General features: G+C 40.3%; 2 protein-coding genes across 4 annotated transcripts; both read left to right on the top strand.

Annotated features, from left to right (window-relative positions):
• The first annotated feature begins 1,091 nt into the window (after positions 1–1,091).
• On the top strand, positions 1,092–7,373 carry LOC117785353 (focadhesin). Of its 2 annotated transcripts, none has more exons than XM_034623311.1 (8): positions 1,092–1,323; positions 1,583–1,871; positions 3,586–3,804; positions 3,868–4,906; positions 4,970–5,181; positions 5,251–6,329; positions 6,386–7,044; positions 7,101–7,373. In XM_034623311.1, the coding sequence occupies exons 2-8, from the start codon at positions 1,600–1,602 to the stop codon at positions 7,248–7,250; spliced, it is 3,630 nt and encodes a 1,209-aa protein (XP_034479202.1). In that variant the 5' UTR covers positions 1,092–1,323; positions 1,583–1,599; the 3' UTR covers positions 7,251–7,373. The 2 variants fall into 2 exon arrangements, with proteins under 2 accessions (XP_034479202.1, XP_034479203.1); XM_034623312.1 differs by having other exon boundaries at positions 1,092–1,335.
• Positions 7,374–7,834: 461 nt separating this feature from the next.
• Positions 7,835–16,586, top strand: LOC117783290 (myotubularin-related protein 6). Of its 2 annotated transcripts, none has more exons than XM_034620625.1 (10): positions 7,835–8,065; positions 11,500–11,616; positions 14,077–14,239; positions 14,300–14,583; positions 14,639–14,773; positions 14,850–15,079; positions 15,150–15,662; positions 15,721–15,963; positions 16,024–16,243; positions 16,297–16,586. In XM_034620625.1, the coding sequence occupies exons 1-10, from the start codon at positions 8,042–8,044 to the stop codon at positions 16,432–16,434; spliced, it is 2,067 nt and encodes a 688-aa protein (XP_034476516.1). In that variant the 5' UTR covers positions 7,835–8,041; the 3' UTR covers positions 16,435–16,586. The 2 variants fall into 2 exon arrangements, with proteins under 2 accessions (XP_034476516.1, XP_034476517.1); XM_034620626.1 differs by lacking the exon at positions 7,835–8,065 and adding an exon at positions 9,330–9,581.
• The last annotated feature ends 422 nt before the right edge of the window (positions 16,587–17,008 follow it).

Raw genomic sequence — 17,008 nt, 5'->3', positions numbered from 1 at the left:
GCCTTGAATCTTTTCCCCTTTGGGATGTATACATTTTTATGGCTGCAGCAAGATAATTAATGTTATTTTACGGCTAGGCGCTTTGCAAAAATGCATAAAGACAATTAAGTAGAAAAACAGCAAAAAAAAGAACTTGCAGATGCTTAACTAAGAGCATAATACTCTTATAAATCAACTTTAGAAAAGAGTATAATAATTTTTGTAGATAATTTTTAATTTAAATAAATTTATATATGTTAGGGAAAAATATATCGGTTCCAGTTTCGGATCTGCTTTGTCCCAAAACTACTATTTCGGTTAAGGTTATATTTCGGTTCAAAAATGAACTTGACAAATTTTAAAAGGTTAAAGAACAATAATATATTAACAGAGATGTACAATGATATATGTATTTATTTAGATAAACGTAATTTAAATGAAATGGAATTTTCAATAGAAAGTGAAATTCTATTAATACGGGAATCAACTAAAAATTATGGAAAAATTATGCACCGAAACCGTGCAGATGTAAAAGTTTCGGTTTTCTGTTTTTGACAAGGATTTTATGGTTGCGGTTAATTTCCGGATATATGTAAATATATGTACAAATGTATTTTTTTAATTTTAAATATTGAGAACTTAAGATACATGGACAAAACTTAACAGATTTTCTTACGGACTGTCAATCTGGACATTTATTGACGTCCAAATTGAACTGCATTTTTGTTTATTTATAAATTTTACTTTTTTCCAATAATGTTTGATTATTACACTTGACCCTGAATATGCAAGCGATTATCTGGAACTACCGTAACTTAAATTTATAGTTTGATAAAATTATATCAAAATTTATTAAATTAAAAACTTTGGAAACATGCTTTTTATTCAGAGTACAATATAATATTCAGAATATTACTACATTTGCACTTGAATCACTTTAGAATCATAAATTACATTAAGCCGGTAAAATAAATTTAAATAAAACCGAAATTGATATGCTACGGAAAACGTAGGCTCTTACGTAGCTGCTTTTGCGCTTACGTTGCTGATTTTGCGCTCCGTTGTCGGAATTGTGCTTTCGTTGAGTTCTCATTTTGCGTACGTGGTTGCCTTTTTGCGTTTGCTCTGCTCATTTCGCGTTTGGCTTAAAGTTTGTTTACAATTTGATAGCGTGCAATTTTAGGCAAATAAACAAACTAAACAAGTAATATATAGAGAAATTTGACAAAATCAAGAAAATATTCCAATTCATGAACATAAGCATTAAGTGATTTGAACTTTGCTGACTACCGAGCAACTAAAAACGAACGCGCAAAGCGGCAACTCACCCACTGGGAGGCGTAGGTGAGCCAACGTGTGAGTTGTTTTGGTTTCTATCGTTGCAATGTTCAAAATAAACGCGGCGCCTTCATTCGAGTGGCGACCGAGCTGGCAAAAGGACACGCGTGCAGCAGAATTTCGAAAGTGGAATACGTGTGGTGCCCAAACAAACAATAAATCGTGTTCCCGTTGTGTGTGTTCAAGGAACTCAATTTCACATAAGAATTTGAAGTTTTTAAAGTTGTTCTATTAAAAAGAAACTTGTCGTTGCTTATTATTTCAGCCTTTAAAGCCGCTGACATGGAGGACTTTAGCAGCATTAAGGCCAATAGCTCGGTGGTGAAGCTAGCCGCTTGTCTGGAGAAGATCTACCACAAAATTGTCGAGTCGAAGGAAAAGCAGGTGGCCGAGCACCAAATCAAGGAAATTGAGTTCCTTAAAACGCAATGCAAGCACGAGCACATGCAGCTCAGCCTGATGAGCTGTCAGACGCTGGTCCGCCTAGTCGACGAGGGTGTCCTAGATGCCAACAGCGTGCAGAACACGCTTCTATCAATGCTGCCCAATGCAGGGTAAGTCTGGGCATTGGGGAGTAAACAACACCAGCACACACAACACACATGGTTTAAGGGCGCGCCCTATCGGTGCACTTCCGCCCCAAAGGGTTGGCGACCGATTGGCCATTGAAATGGCAAGGAAAAGCTGGTGAATGCGAGTGCAAAACTGTTGGCAAGGAGTTGCATAAATTACCAACATGTCTGCTAACAATTGGACAATAATCGGCATTAAATTAGCAACTAATTGTAGACTCAATCCAATGCCAATCCGATTACCAATTAATTGCCATGCTCTTAGCATGACATGTGATAAATGCTATAAATGAATCAAATGAAATACGAGGCATGCCAGTTGTTAACACTTTCACACGCACATTGGCATTGACTTTTGCCTTTTGCGTGAGCAATTTGCATAGCTTCCTGTTGCTGACCCATTGGCCGCAATCCTGCTGTCCAGTGACACGAAACAATTCAAATGTACGCATTATGTATGCAGGACGCCAAAAAATCTATTAGCCATTTCCGTAATGCCGCCACTCTCCCAGAGGAAACAATAAATCAAGGACAGCGTCTTGGCCTTGGTGTTACAACTGGCCATATTCAAATTACGCGCGCCAGTCAAGTGGCAAGTGGCCAGGCAAATATTTGATATGCAAGCCGAAAGAAACGTGCAGCATTGAACTTAAAATGTTTTAAGTTTTGAAGGACGCACCCACCCAACAAAACAACAAAGCAACAAACCAAAGAGAAGTAATCAAGAACGAGTAAACAGCCAAGTAAACAGCATGTAATACAGGAATTAACCTTGATAAGAGCCAAGTGCAAGTAAAAAGGATTGCATATTAATTGCTCCTTGCACCACAAGCCGCAATTAAAGCAGGCAGCCATTGTGGAAGCCGCGTGAATAGTAATTACCACGTCAAACGCAAAACGGTTTAGCTGCAAGTGCAAGCACTTGCCACTTACCACTTGCCACATCGCACCTGGCTGGAAGGGAGTGCCGCCGGCGGAAGTGGGTGCTAAACGCCAGTTAAACCCGTTCACATTTAATGGCATCTAGCAACCGATACGCAACCAATTTTCCTGAGCCTGTAATTGCAATTGCTCCTAGCAATTTACTTGCCCGATATCTCACGAATTTCAAATATTTGGGTTTGAATTACAAGTAGTTAAAATAAATTTAAAGAAACTAAAATACGTACGAAAGACCAAAATCAAAAATACATTTTAATAAAATTTGCACGGTTTTTAATAAAATATTTATGCCGATCAAATTTTTTTCTCTAATAATAATTTCTTAATAACATAATTCCAATTTTTATTCAAATTACTTGCTTTCTAGTTTTAATTTCCCAATAGTCGGTCCAAATTTTGGCATTCTTAGCGCAAATAAGGGGTTTTTATTTTGACGTTAAATGTATACAAATTATATAAAATAGTACATCTCTTTGATTAAATTTAAGGAGACATTGAAAAACCTGACCTTAGTATTAGTGTAGGATAGAGGTTTCTGCTAAAGAACACAACCCAAAAAATACTAATTTTTTATGTTTGTCTGAATTTATTAATCTTAAACTTCGAAAAGAATTCTCAATTCAAACTGATGTGTGTTATGTGTTGTGAGACTAAGGTGAATGTTTGGGGATTATAGGAATATCATTACTATTCTGGTCTCAAATTAGTATGATTTATCCACTTAATTATCTAACATTTCTTCCTCCCTTTACAGTCCCATGCATTTTGCCATTATTACGGAGAGTATATTGGGACTCCAGATGCTGAGTCTGAAGCGCAAGACGTCGCTTCTTAAGGACGGGGAGACGTATCAGTGTCCTTATGGCCTAAAGACGCAGCTGCATCCGCTGATATCGTTGATGCAACACACGAGCGCCAACATGCATGACGTCAGCAACAAGATTATTGGCATCTGTCAGCATCACGACAAGAAGTAAATGCAAATCTATAGCGTCTAAACCAAGATTTACTAACGTATATTTATGCTTGAGTGCAGCATCCGGAACTACAGCATCGAGTATTTGCGTCCAGTCTTTCTGTATGTCCTATGCAACCCTCAGACGCTGCAGGATGTCAAGCCCATTTGGACGTGCTTGCTGGGTCTGAGCCACAGTCAGCCAGAGGCTCGGGCGCTTATGGAAGAGCTGCTGTCATGGAGCAAGTTCAACAACGCCAGCACTTGTCTCTGCACCAGCATCTTGGTCATCGAGGCCATCGATTACTTTCTGCAGCAGGCTGACCACGCCCAGTCCATCGATCTGTGCATTTACCAGGCGCTGCTTATCAAGCAGCTGGCCAACTATGGCATCGATCCACGTCCAAGTTTGCAGTGCCTGCTGCGCGTGTTGCATGCAACGCGCGAGCACACGCGTCATCATTATCACGTGCTGCTCGTACTGCTCGCCGAGTGCCTCCACGTGCTGTCGCCCTTCTACTTGGCTGATCTGCTGCGCATTATTGTGTTTGTGGTGGTGCAGGAGCGCTGTGGCCATGAATACATTCTGAACATGTGTCTGGACGGCATCATTCAGTGGATGTCTCAGACTGCATTCATACCCGCAGAGGGTCTAGCACTGGCCCATCAGATTGTCCAACGTATCCTGGATCAGCAGAAGCCGCCACAAGATGCTACTGATGATTTTGCAACGCGCATTTGCACCAAGGAACTTCAGCCGGCGCACATGCGCAACTATCATCCGGACATAGCCATTGCCTTTGATCTGGCGAACCTGGTGGAATCCTTTGATGTGTCCGAGAACAAAGATGTATTTGCCTTTGTAGATGCTTTAAATGTCAAGTCAAATACGACTTTTTGCCAGCGCCTGCATTTGTTTCTGCGTGCGCTTTTCCTGTCGCGGGAACCGGCCGTTGACTGCTGGTTCAAGATCTACGAGGTCATCTTGCAGATAATCAAGGTGAACGAGTATATTGCCTACGATTTCCTCATGACCTACGTCTTCAAACTCGCCCACGAACACAACCCGGAGTTGCAGCTGGAACTGCTACGTGGTCTGTCCAGTTTTGCCGTGTCCAAGGTATGCGTACTTATATATTCTTCAATCTGATTGACATATCTAATGTAATGTGCCATTCTGCAGGATAATGTGCCCATGATATTAAACACCATACGCAATCTGTCATCGGACAATGCCACATTCTGTGTGGACTTGTATCTGAGGCTGTGGCGAGTGGAGACGCGCACCTATCCCTTCCTCCTGAAGCAAATTGCACATCCGCTGCCGGACAACGACAAACGCTGGGAGTTGGAAGTGGCTCGAACTCATGCCATGCGCGAGATCTGCCAGGAGAAGTAACTTTGCCTTTTATAAGGAATCATCTGAATGTGGTATCTAATATTCTATTACTACTACCTTTACAGACCCACTTTGCATGGCTCGGAGCTATTGCCACACTTGAGCAACACGCTGAACAGCTGCACGGATGAATCTGGTGACCTGGCCACGTCCCTGGCGCTGGATGCCATTTATGCCCTGTGTGACAGTCACACGGTTAACATTGCCTCAACATGGCAGGCTTTGGGCAGCAAGTTTCGTGCCGAGCAGCGACCTCAGACCTTGAAATCCCTGTATCATTTGTTTGGTCTTGTACCGCTGCTCCAAACACCAACCCTGGAGTACGAGAAACTGGCGGATGATGCACTTGAGCAGCTGTGGCAGGCTATCAGCCGACCAAACACAGATGCCACCCAGGTGCGCAATGCACTTGTCGCACTCAAGAGTTATGAGCCGGGAAATACATTGACCCTACGTCATATTCCTCCGCAGTTTCGCTTTGAGATTGTGGGAGGTGGTGCCGTTGCAGCGCCAGGTGCTCGAGAGGTGGTGAATCTTCAACAGCAGGAGACCATACCAGGCGAGGTGTGGGTGCAGCTACTCCAAAAGATACGACCTGAATGCGGAGATGCTGCCGCCGATCTAATAGCTCATTACATTGGCAACGAGATCAGCGGCTTCCGCAGCGGCGTCTACCGTCTTCCCGAGGGCAAACCGGAGCCCCGCAAGCTAATGGGACTCTTTGCGACCAGTCCTCTGCGTGCGGTCACTAGTTATCTCGTTAGTCAGTCTCGGTTTGGGGACTACGTGCCAGAACCCTATGCAGTCACCTACGCCCTGCGAGCTCTCTCTAAGCGATTCTCCAAGCCGATACCACCGATGGACTGGAGCTGTCTAACTAGCTTCTTCCACCTGTCATTTGATGCTAGAAAATACTGCGTTATGATAGCTAAAAATCAGGCTCTTCATAGTGGAACTGCGCGAAGGCTCTTGGAAAATTTCTTGGCTGACTTTGAACCCAATTGCTTTGAGGAGGATTTGCTGCTTCTGTTCTCCCTGCTGCCTGAAATTGGAAACAGCGTGAGCCTGCAAATCCTTAAGAACTTTGCGGAGAAGGTGGCTGTCTACTGCTTTAAGGAATCGCAGCTGAACGACTTTGCCGAAGGTATGTATATGATCATTAATTGTCTTTGATTTCCAGTTAAAATCTATGAATTGCAGGCTGCCTGTTTGAGAAGTTTTTGGACAGCGTCAAGTATATATACACTGATAAATGTGAGATACCCGAGGTGCTAGACGTATTCACGCTTATTGTAGAGCGTTACATGGACTCGATGAATCTAGATTCGAGATTATTTGAACGCTACACTGAAGTGGTGTCCGTCCTGCATCCGAATGCCATCGATGGTCTGACCACGCCCGCGAATTGGTGGGAAACGCCAGTGGGAAAGCTGAAGAAGGCAACAATCATTCGCTGTTACTTGGTGTTATATAACGATAAACTGCCGAATCCTTTGAAATGGTTAGCTCCCATTATAGATGCCTACGAAAAGCGAGCGGAGGAACGTCCTTTCTTCTATCGCCACCTGGCTGCCACTCTGTATGCCTTTGGGAGCGATGAGCATGCATGCAACTGGATTATGGAAATCTTTCTGGAAATTCAAATGCTGCTCGCAGAAGCTTCCAACAAAGAGAAACTCAACAGAGCCCTCTATCTACTGGACATCTTTATATTGGCTGCGGATGTTCTCTCTGGCTGCGCGGTGCTGCTGGGCAGTGTAGATGTTGTGGCCACGGATGACAAGGAGCGATTTAATCTATTTCCAGAGAGCTTGCAATATCTTTGCGATCATATATTTTGGAAGGACCAGGAGGCAAAGGTAAGCGAATATAAACTCTTCACGGAATAAAATTGTAATTCTGTTTATGATTTCAGATATACGAATTCCTCTACAATCTATATAAGCATGCGTCCATACCACTGATCTATGCAGACATTTTCAAAGAAGCAATTATTTGTTCGCGCAACAAACCTTATTTTGATAATAAGGGCGTCTGGACCAAATATGTTGGTTTGCGTAAATGAATTTTTAACTAGCCCAACCACTTAAAGTGCACTTATTGTTATAGTTAAAACAACTTAAATTCCTTTTTATAGGTTCTAGTGCTGCATTTGTTGACTATATTAAATGAATTTTTAGCATTCAAATTTGATTTAACTAATTTCAGTGCTATCGGATCGGAGAAAAAGAATTGGGATCTGGCCAGATTATCTGTAAAGTTGCAACAGTTGCCTATCGACCGAACGCCACAATTACAAGGCACGTTTCTTATCAGATGAACAATATCGATAGAATAAAAAAACAGCAAAGCGGCGCGCAATTTAAATTTTCGGCAAATAATTAATAATACAGGAGAGCATTTAAATAGAACTTTTAAGTTCGCTAACCATCTGAATGCAAAGCTTCGAAATTAACTTAAAAAAAAATTGACAAAAATCGAAAAAAAAAATACGGCAAAAATTGTAATAATTTTAGCTCTTGAATTAAGAAAATGTCAAACAAGGGTACATATTTTCTATTTACCTTTTTTTTTTTTGGAAATTTAAATTTCTTTTAGGTAAAACCAGATCCAACCAGACTGGAAGTTTTACTGAGTGGCAACCTTCGGTTTAAGACGCCGCGCTTGGCAACACTGGCCAAATTGTAGCTTTATAAACAGCAAAAATATGTTTCTGGTCAAAATTAGTAAAGTTTAATTGATTTGTATGTAAATATTTAATCAAAATTGGAGTGCGAGTGAAAATTCGGACCGCGCTGCACCGTAAAGTATTTTGTTAAGTCTGTTAAAGCCTGCGAATATCAAAAAACATAAACAATGGACGATATCAAGTTGGCAAAGGTAAGTAAATTTCATTTAAAGTACTTTTAATCAAAGCCGGAATATGCCAAATGTGCAGTTGAAATTAAGATAATCTGCTTATCATATACCAGCACCTGTCCTGTGCTCAGCTGTGACTCATACACCAAACAGCTTTTATGTTTTATTTAAAATCGATGCTCAGGTGGAATCTATTCCTGTTCTACAGACAGCAACAAAAACATTTTCACATTTGACCCGGCGGTGGCCAACCCTTTTACCACCCACCAGCTGGGTGAGCCAAGGACGAGACAGATTTGTTGCTCAGGTGATTTTTTCTAGCGCTAACGACGCCTACACCTGTTCGCAATATCTACATAAACATGACTGCAAAACATGCGCATAAACCGAACTTATCTCGACGTAAATAATCCTAGTTTGCCGCCACCATAAAGTTTCTCTCATTTACTCCACGTTCTCACACAGGCGCACATGCTCACACACATACATACTTAGTTATAATACTTTGATGAGTGTGTTTACTTCTTGACTGTGAAACCGACAACCTACCTTATCGCAAATCTGTAGACCTTGCAACTACTTTTTGTTGTGTTGACGGCCTTGTTAAATCTTGAACAACAATAAAAATGTTGACCATTACACCTGGATAAAAACTTTATTCATGTAAATTAAATAAAAAGTGTATTTATTCAATAATTACATAAGTAACCTCAAATAATAATATTAATAGAAAGAAATCGGTTCTGGATTTTAAAGCACTATCAAATTTTAGAAAAATAAATATATTCTGTATCTCCATTCACTGGATAAAAACACCCATCACTGTGAGAGAAAATATCCCAGCACTAAAAATTTCCCCAACAGTCAAATGTCCAATTTCATTCGTAGCACGCTTTTAAGCGCGCAACTTTCGCAGTCGTCGTTGAGTTCGTTTAAAACGTTCGTCGGGACGTGTCGCGTCTGTTTTCGGTTGTCGGTGGGTCCTTGCCAAGTTTATAGCACCTATATACACTTACGGGGCAGCTACCAATAACAAAGTAGCATACATAAATAAATATGTAGGGTTATTGGAATAGTGTTCGGTACGAGTATTTGTGTGTTTAGCGAAAAGTGAAAGTATAAACGACGCCCACCGCCCATCGCCTAACGCCCCTCGCATTCACGTGATTTGATTTAAAGGGCCTGAATAATCTGTTGGCATTTTGTTTGTGCTACTGCTGTTGTTGATGTTAATTTAAAATCAATATACGTTTACCAAGTGTACACAAATATCAGATTTTTAAGCGTTGGCAGTGTGACAATGGATTTCACTAGATTCATGAATAAATTCAACGAAATCGAACGCCAGCTGTCGCCCACATCGGCGCTGCGTCTGAGCTTTGATAATATCTCACCGGAGACCGAAGAACCGCCGGATGGCAAACGATTGTGGGGAATGCCAGTGCCGCCCTTTGTCTCCGATAAGGTCGTCTCCTGGATCGAGGAGGAGTTCAACGAGGCGCCTGTCTACTACAACGGCAACTGTGTCCTCAAAAAGGTAACCTTACAAAAGAACAGGCTACAGCAATGCCAGCTAATTTCCTTTGTTCCTTTATGTAAATATGCAGCAAAGTAATCAAGACCCATTCAGCTAATTTTTCCTTTTTGCTTATTTTCGCGTTGTTTTTGTTTCACTGGGGAATGCCGTCGGCAGCTCTGGTCCGGAATATGTAAATTACGAGCATTACCAGACCGGCAATATGTTGAGATTGTTGACATCCTGAGCGGAGATGATTCAGAAACAGAGTCAACACAAATGCCCGCACATATTTTATGTAGGTCAGCCATCAGTTATCCATCGACGCTTGCAATCCAATCATCCAACCATCCAGCTGTCCCATCCATCCTGGCTGTCTTTATTGCGTCTTTATATGTACGCAGTCGCCGTTCCTTTTATGCCTTCATTCTCATAGTGCAAGCGCCACTTGAAATACAAATTGTTGCATTGTTACAGTGGCACTCGAGTCAAGTTGCTGGCAAGGCAATTAAATAAATGAGGTTTCTCTGCAACGCACGCGTTTTCACTGAAATTGCAGGCTGACATTTATCCAAGTTCAACTATGAGAACTAAAGCGAAAGCTATTTTAATTATACTATTCCTGCGTGTTGCTGCAACCACTTTACTGAAGTATTTAACAACATACTTTTACTTATTAAATAAAATTAAAATTACGATTATTACTTAAGTTTTATTTTTTTGCTCAAAGATAATGATTATTTCTTAAGTAAAATTATAAAAATCATAAATTTTAAGATCATGGAAAAATCGCATAGACGTTTTTTACAGCTACTAGAAGTGAATGATTTTTTCAATTGGAAAAGTAACAAAATAATCATTATTTACTGTTCCTGGATAGTATTAAATAAATAAAGAGAAATACTAAAAATTAAATATCATTTAACAATGCTGATTTATGTAGGTAAGGAAATAGAATTTAAAAAATATTGCTTCATTCACATACTTCATATCCTTAACATGTTATTAATGAACGAGCTTACATTTTTATATAGAATCAATTCGAATCCCCATAGACTAGTTGATGGGATATCAAAGCATAATATGCTGGTTATCTAATGAACCAAGGCAATCGCTCTGCAGGAGCTTGCCATTAAAATGACTTGTTGTTTAGCATTGGAATGACGACATTGCGGTCTGCTCCCAAAGACTCCTGTCACTCGGCTCCATTCTCTTTGAGTCTATTACTTAAAAAGTAATCAATCTTAAATGATGCTGCTTAGTTGTTTATCCTTAGCGCTTTCACGTTCGCCAGAGAAATTCCATAGATTTGATATATTCTATAAGTCTAACTCTAGTTTAATGTATGACTGAAATTTTTATTCACTTGAAATTCTCATTTATTGCAATAAAAATATTTAAATATCTCGTATGAATGGGAAACCTCTCTGATTTGATTTAAGACGAAATGTAGAATTACTTTGAAAAGTATACTTGAAACTGGGCTAATATTGATAGCAATATATAATAGATTGATATTTAAATGATTTTAATAATTGTCTCCCACTTGTTCAAACCAACTTTAAGCTAAACTTTACTTTGCTCGTATCTGTTTTGGTCTAGAGAAACTTTTGTTTTTAATTTATTTTCTAGCCCTTCGTGTTATTTACTCGGTTTCGAATTTCTTTTTTGTGTGTGTGTGTGTGTATTTGCAGTGGGTGGTAGAGTGGTTGCAACTATTTGGTGCAAAGTTTTCGGCATGAGGGGTAGAATTTCAGTTGACGTCAGCGGACGGTTTCTGCACAGAAGCAGCAGATGAGAGCAAAAAAAGGAGCATGAATTTATTGAAAATAATAAAACTGTATAGTTTTTGTGCATCCTGCTTAAACCGACTTGTATATCTTGTATAATGATAGTGAAATTAAATATTTTATTGCCATTTTTTCTTTGCATTTTACAGGTGGAAAATGTGCGCATGATTGATCGCTATAACACCAAAAATCCGACAGTTGGCACTTTGTATCTGACGGCCACACATTTGATATTCGTGGAGCCCGACAGTAACAAGGAGACCTGGGTAAGTAACATCGTCCCACACTCCCTGCACGCCCCTTATGACATCATCAATTATTTTATTACCCTCCCGGTTCGGTTCAGTTCGCTTAGAGTGGGTCTTATTGTCTTGCCAAGTTCAAGAAAAAAAGTTTTCTACAATTTCTCTTCCTCTGTTATTGCCCATGTATTTGGTGGGCAACATTTTGTGGCATGACTTTTAAAGCAACTGTCGTTAGGGTTGTCGCCACACAGCCCATTTTGGGCGGATGAATATATTCACATAAATATATGAGAATTTATCTCAATGTACGCTTTTGTGTGTCTCACAACTAACCACAAAGGTATCCTGCCAATTTCACAAAGCAGAGGTAAGGAATTTGAAGTAAAGCATGCCACAAACTCGTAGCATTTTACATTCTCTGTTCTAAAATTCTTTGTCAGTTGTGTAGATACAATTTAACATAAAAAATGCATACGATTTTCATTTAAAAAAGCAATTTTCTTACAAAATATTTATCTAAGTAAAAATTGAGTAAACATTGAATTCCCCTGTAAACAGATTTCCTGAGGGCTTTTTGAGCTTGAAATAACTTGATAACTTGTCTTAAAATTAAGCTTTTTTTATTTAAGTGAGATGAGTTTCAGTAAGTTAAGCTTAATTTAAGAATTATATAAAATAACTCTCATATCAGTGGAAATGGAATACATCACTCTTAAAGGATAATCTCAAATCTCTCGCGTGCCGACGATAACTTTTCTTTCTTAATGTATCTTAAAGTTTATGAAAATAAATGCCAGGCAACACAGATGCAACCACCGTGTAAAATGCTGAACGTGTTCAAATGTGCACTTTGGCTTTGCACTTCTGACAACATCGCTCGTTAAACATTTGAGTAAAACCAGCAGCTCGACTCAAAGTAATTCAAAGACTTTAGACGCCTCGCAGAAACGCGGCGTATTCGTCATAGTATGAAAAGAGCTTATACAAGTGTGCAGGCGCTTACAAATACATATGTACATTGTACATATATGTATGTTTATGTTTGTCTGACAGCTGCATTGCCCGCACTTCCGCCACTTGGCTAAGGACGTGTATAAAGTTCCTTTTCTTTATTCTGGCACCCCAAGGCTGTTGGCTTAAAAGAGAACTTGTGCATATTAAAGTTGCCCGTTGGCTTTAATATCCAACTGGTCAGAGGATTATTTAATTAAAATGTGTTTTTGCTGTTATATGCACAACAAAAAAGGCCTTAAATAGACACACGACCGAGCATTACGCATACGCCCCGTTGCATAAATACAAATTAAAATGCTTTGTCGGTCGTCCCGCTGGGTAGGTTCCATAGCACGATAAACTCTCATGCTGTGCGCCGTTTGTTTGTGGGCGTACATTGTTCTGAGCATAAAACATGTATTTCCATTTGGGATAAGCTATGGTAAATAGCACAAATGTTATCCATAAAACGGACAAGAAAAGTTGAAAAAAGCAAACACAAATTCAATGTCAATATGCTAAATGTTGATGCCTCGTTTGGGGACATACTGTGAAAGACTCTGTCAGTGGCAAACAAATTGCTGCTAAGCGACTGCAATTCAATTTCAATTGTTGCACAATATAATACACAAGTCCCAGAGTTTTTAATTCTTAATAGCTTTTGCATTTGTCTCTCATATATAGTATTAGCTCTTTATATTACTTTTTTAAATCAAAAATTTTAGTTTAATTCAAAAATTGCTTTCCACTTGTAGTACTTATTAAAAATAGTAATATTTTTGTACTAAAAATAAATAAATATGAATTTAGTAACTTTTTAAAAATTAAATAATAACATAAAAAGCATAATCGTTTTGTCTTAATTTTTGTTTGTCTTAAAAAAAGTTGGTCCAAGATTTAAACGAATTATTATACAATTGAAAAAGGTCTTTTATTAGTCCTCATTTCAATTGAATATGTCAATCTGTTATTCATACTAGTATTAACTGTCAAGGGAGAGATTTAATCATTTTGTCTGCATTTCAAATACGGCAGTCGCTGATTCAGTTTATTTCCCTTTGACGTGCAGAGAAGCATTGCATTTTAATTGCTTCCTCGTAATTAAGTATATTAATTATGCACTTTAGCTCGTCAGTGGGACAAGTGGCCACAGGAGACTCAGCAAATGAGCGTATTAACGTCTCGTCTCGTCTCCAAGTTGTTAATTAAAAGTTGGGCCACTCATGTGCATTGGCTGTTGCCAATTAGCAGGTGAGATGGCTTTAAATATCGATTTTCTTGCTATAACGTGAAACGTAACAAGTCTTAATCCACTTCTGTGACGACACTGGCAACTTGCCACTTAATAAAACTGCTGCCCAGAGTTTGCAGGGACAGTTTTACTATGCGACCTGAGGGCATATTAACTATTAACTTTGTGCACGTAACTGGCCAAGGCAAAGTTGAGTTGAGATTATCAGTTGGGTAATCTTTCGCTTCACTTTACAGATTCTACACATGCACATAGCCAGCATTGAGAAGTTGCCGCTTAGCACCACGGGATCGCCACTCTTGATACGCTGCAAGACGTTTCTGTCCGTGACATTTGTAATACCCAAGGACTCGGAATGCCATGACGTTTATACATCGCTTTTGAAGCTCTTTCAACCGGGTATGTTTCCTCCTACACTTTCTCGGATATATCTTACAAATTCTATCTGCATTTGCACAGTTTCCATCAACAAGTTGTACTGCTTCAACTATCAGCCGGCTAAAGATGATTTTCCCAAGAATGCTGGCTGGGATTTCTTCAAGTTGGAGGCCGAATTTAAGCACATGCTGGTGCCGAATGACAACTGGACACTGTGCTCCATGAACGAGAAGTATGAGCTGTGTGATACCTATCCGCGACAGATCTATGTGCCCAAGGAAGCCACCACATTAATGCTCTTAAGCAGCTCACGTTTTCGCTCCAAGGGTCGTCTACCCGCATTGACCTATTTGCACAACAATAAGGTAAACGCTTCACTGATTGAATAACAAAACAAAACTTATCCATATCCATCAACAGGCATCCATATGTCGCTGCAGCCAGCCGCTGTCGGGTTTCAGTGCGCGTTGTTTGGAGGACGAGCAAATGTTGGAGGCCATACGCAAGACAAATACCAATACCGACTACATGTACGTGGTGGATACCCGACCACGTGTGAGTAGAAACAACATGGCAATTATTGGCTGAACAACATTTAAATAACAATCCACTTTGACCGCATTGTGTATAGATAAATGCCATGGCCAATCGGGCCGCGGGCAAGGGCTACGAGAACGAGGCCTTTTATGAGAACATCAAGTTCCATTTCCTCGGCATTGAGAACATTCACGTACAACGTGCCAGCCTACAAAAGGTGCTGGAGGCTTGCGAACAGAAATCACCCACAATGAGCGCATTTCTAAATGCCCTGGAGTCATCCGGCTGGCTAAAACACATTCGCTCCATATTGGACACGTCGAGGTAAGCAAACACAAAGCTATTTACGTTATATATGGCCTGTTCTCATCTCACATCTCTTCATCCCTTGCAGCTTCATTGCCAATGCTGTCGATAAAGGCGTCTCGGTGGTTGTGCACTGCTCCGACGGCTGGGATCGCACTGCACAAGTTTGTTCGCTGGCACAGCTTATGCTGAATCCGTATTATCGCACAATTAAGGGCTTTCAGGCCCTCATCGAGAAGGATTGGTTGGCATTTGGACACAAATTCAGCGAGCGTTGTGGCCACATCCAAACGGATGGCCGTGAGGTGTCGCCCATTTTTACGCAGTTCCTTGATTGCACCTGGCAGCTGATGACGCAGCGCAGCGAGTCCTTTGAATTTAATGAACGTTTCCTGCTCATACTACATGACCATGTGCACTCCTGTCAATTCGGCACGTTCGTCGGCAACTGCGAGAAGGATCGCCTCGATCTAAAGCTGGCTGAGCGCACGTTTTCGCTGTGGGGTTACATGTCCAACCATTTGAACGAGTATATTAATCCGCTGTACAAACCCAACGTAGATGAGTCGATCAAGGCCAATCTGGCGCCGCAGTGCATTAAGTAATTGGACAAACATTACAACATAAACATTTACTTATATCTATGTCTAAATTCTTAGATTCTGGCGGGGCATGTACAGTCGCTTTGAGAGCGGCATTCATCCACGCGAACCGCTGGGTGATCTATTGTTGGACAGCAAAGAGCATTGCAACTCTCTGGAAGATCATGTGCAGCACTTGACGAAACGCATTGCTAGCTTCAAGAATTACATTTCCAAGTCGGCCAAGAAACTGCAGGATGCGACCACCACCAACCCCAAAGCGAGCAAGGAGGCGACCTCCAATGAAATCAATGACAACAAGTAGCTACTGCATTGAATTTTGAGTTTCTGTAAGCTTCTAATCTCTTATCATCATTGCAGATACAACTACGATAAGAAGCTTAGCGAATTGTCCGCAGCAGACGATGATCATCCGCTAAAGGCGAACAATATGTCCTTTGCGAATCTGTCGCTTAATGCCGAGCAGTCCAGCCCAGAAGGCTTGACCGAGGAGATCTCCTCCGTTGCAGTAGATTGGAAGCCCATGCGCAATGTTACCTCCTGCTCCTGCTCCACACCCTTCGATCAATTCACCAAAAAGGTACAACTGAATATATATGAATTTATATATATGCTAATCATTCTCCCTTGCAGATACATTGTTTTCGCTGTGGAGACATCTTCTGCGAGCGCTGTATTGATAAGAACGTAGCGCTACCAGGACACGACAGCGGCAAGCCGGTTCCTGTGTGCCGTGGCTGCTTTCGGCAAATGCAAAAGCAGAGTCCTTAAGCCCATACATAGTATAATCCTAGCTGTAAATTGTTGAGCATGTGACGTGGAGTGAATGTAGAAACAAAGAGACAGAGAGAGAGAGCGAAATCGAGAGTGTGATCAGATTAGTTTTGGGTGAAATACATAGACATACAGCTATAAATATTATATAATATTACATTTATTGTTGCATTTGTAGTTGTAGCTGCTTAAAAGCACATTCGATCCATTGAAACTGTTGTGTGCAAATGCACCTTGGCTTCCAAGCATTAATGTGACCCAAAACAGGTCCTACTTAATTAAGAGTCGGGCACAAATCTAATTTACTTTTGTTGTTTTTATTTAATTGTATATTTTATCCAACTGTCATATGCGTTTCAAATTCAAATTCAGTTGCCAATATGATTGGTCTTTCAAATTTTAATTTGGTTATTTAAAGAGTTAGGCTCGAATATTTAAAATATCTTACCTTTCCGATCGAGTTACTGTGGGCTATACCTACATTCCACATCTGATTGCTATGTCATTAATATACTTAATTTTAATTGCTTCAATCCGAGAAACGAATTTGGAACAGCTCTCTTGCCTCTTT

The sequence above is a fragment of the Drosophila innubila genome, assembly GCF_004354385.1.
Source record: "Drosophila innubila isolate TH190305 chromosome 2R unlocalized genomic scaffold, UK_Dinn_1.0 1_C_2R, whole genome shotgun sequence".
NCBI lineage: Eukaryota > Metazoa > Arthropoda > Insecta > Diptera > Drosophilidae > Drosophila > Drosophila innubila.
Note: the sequence above shows the minus strand (reverse complement) of the source record. Positions and strands in the feature narration are given on the sequence as shown.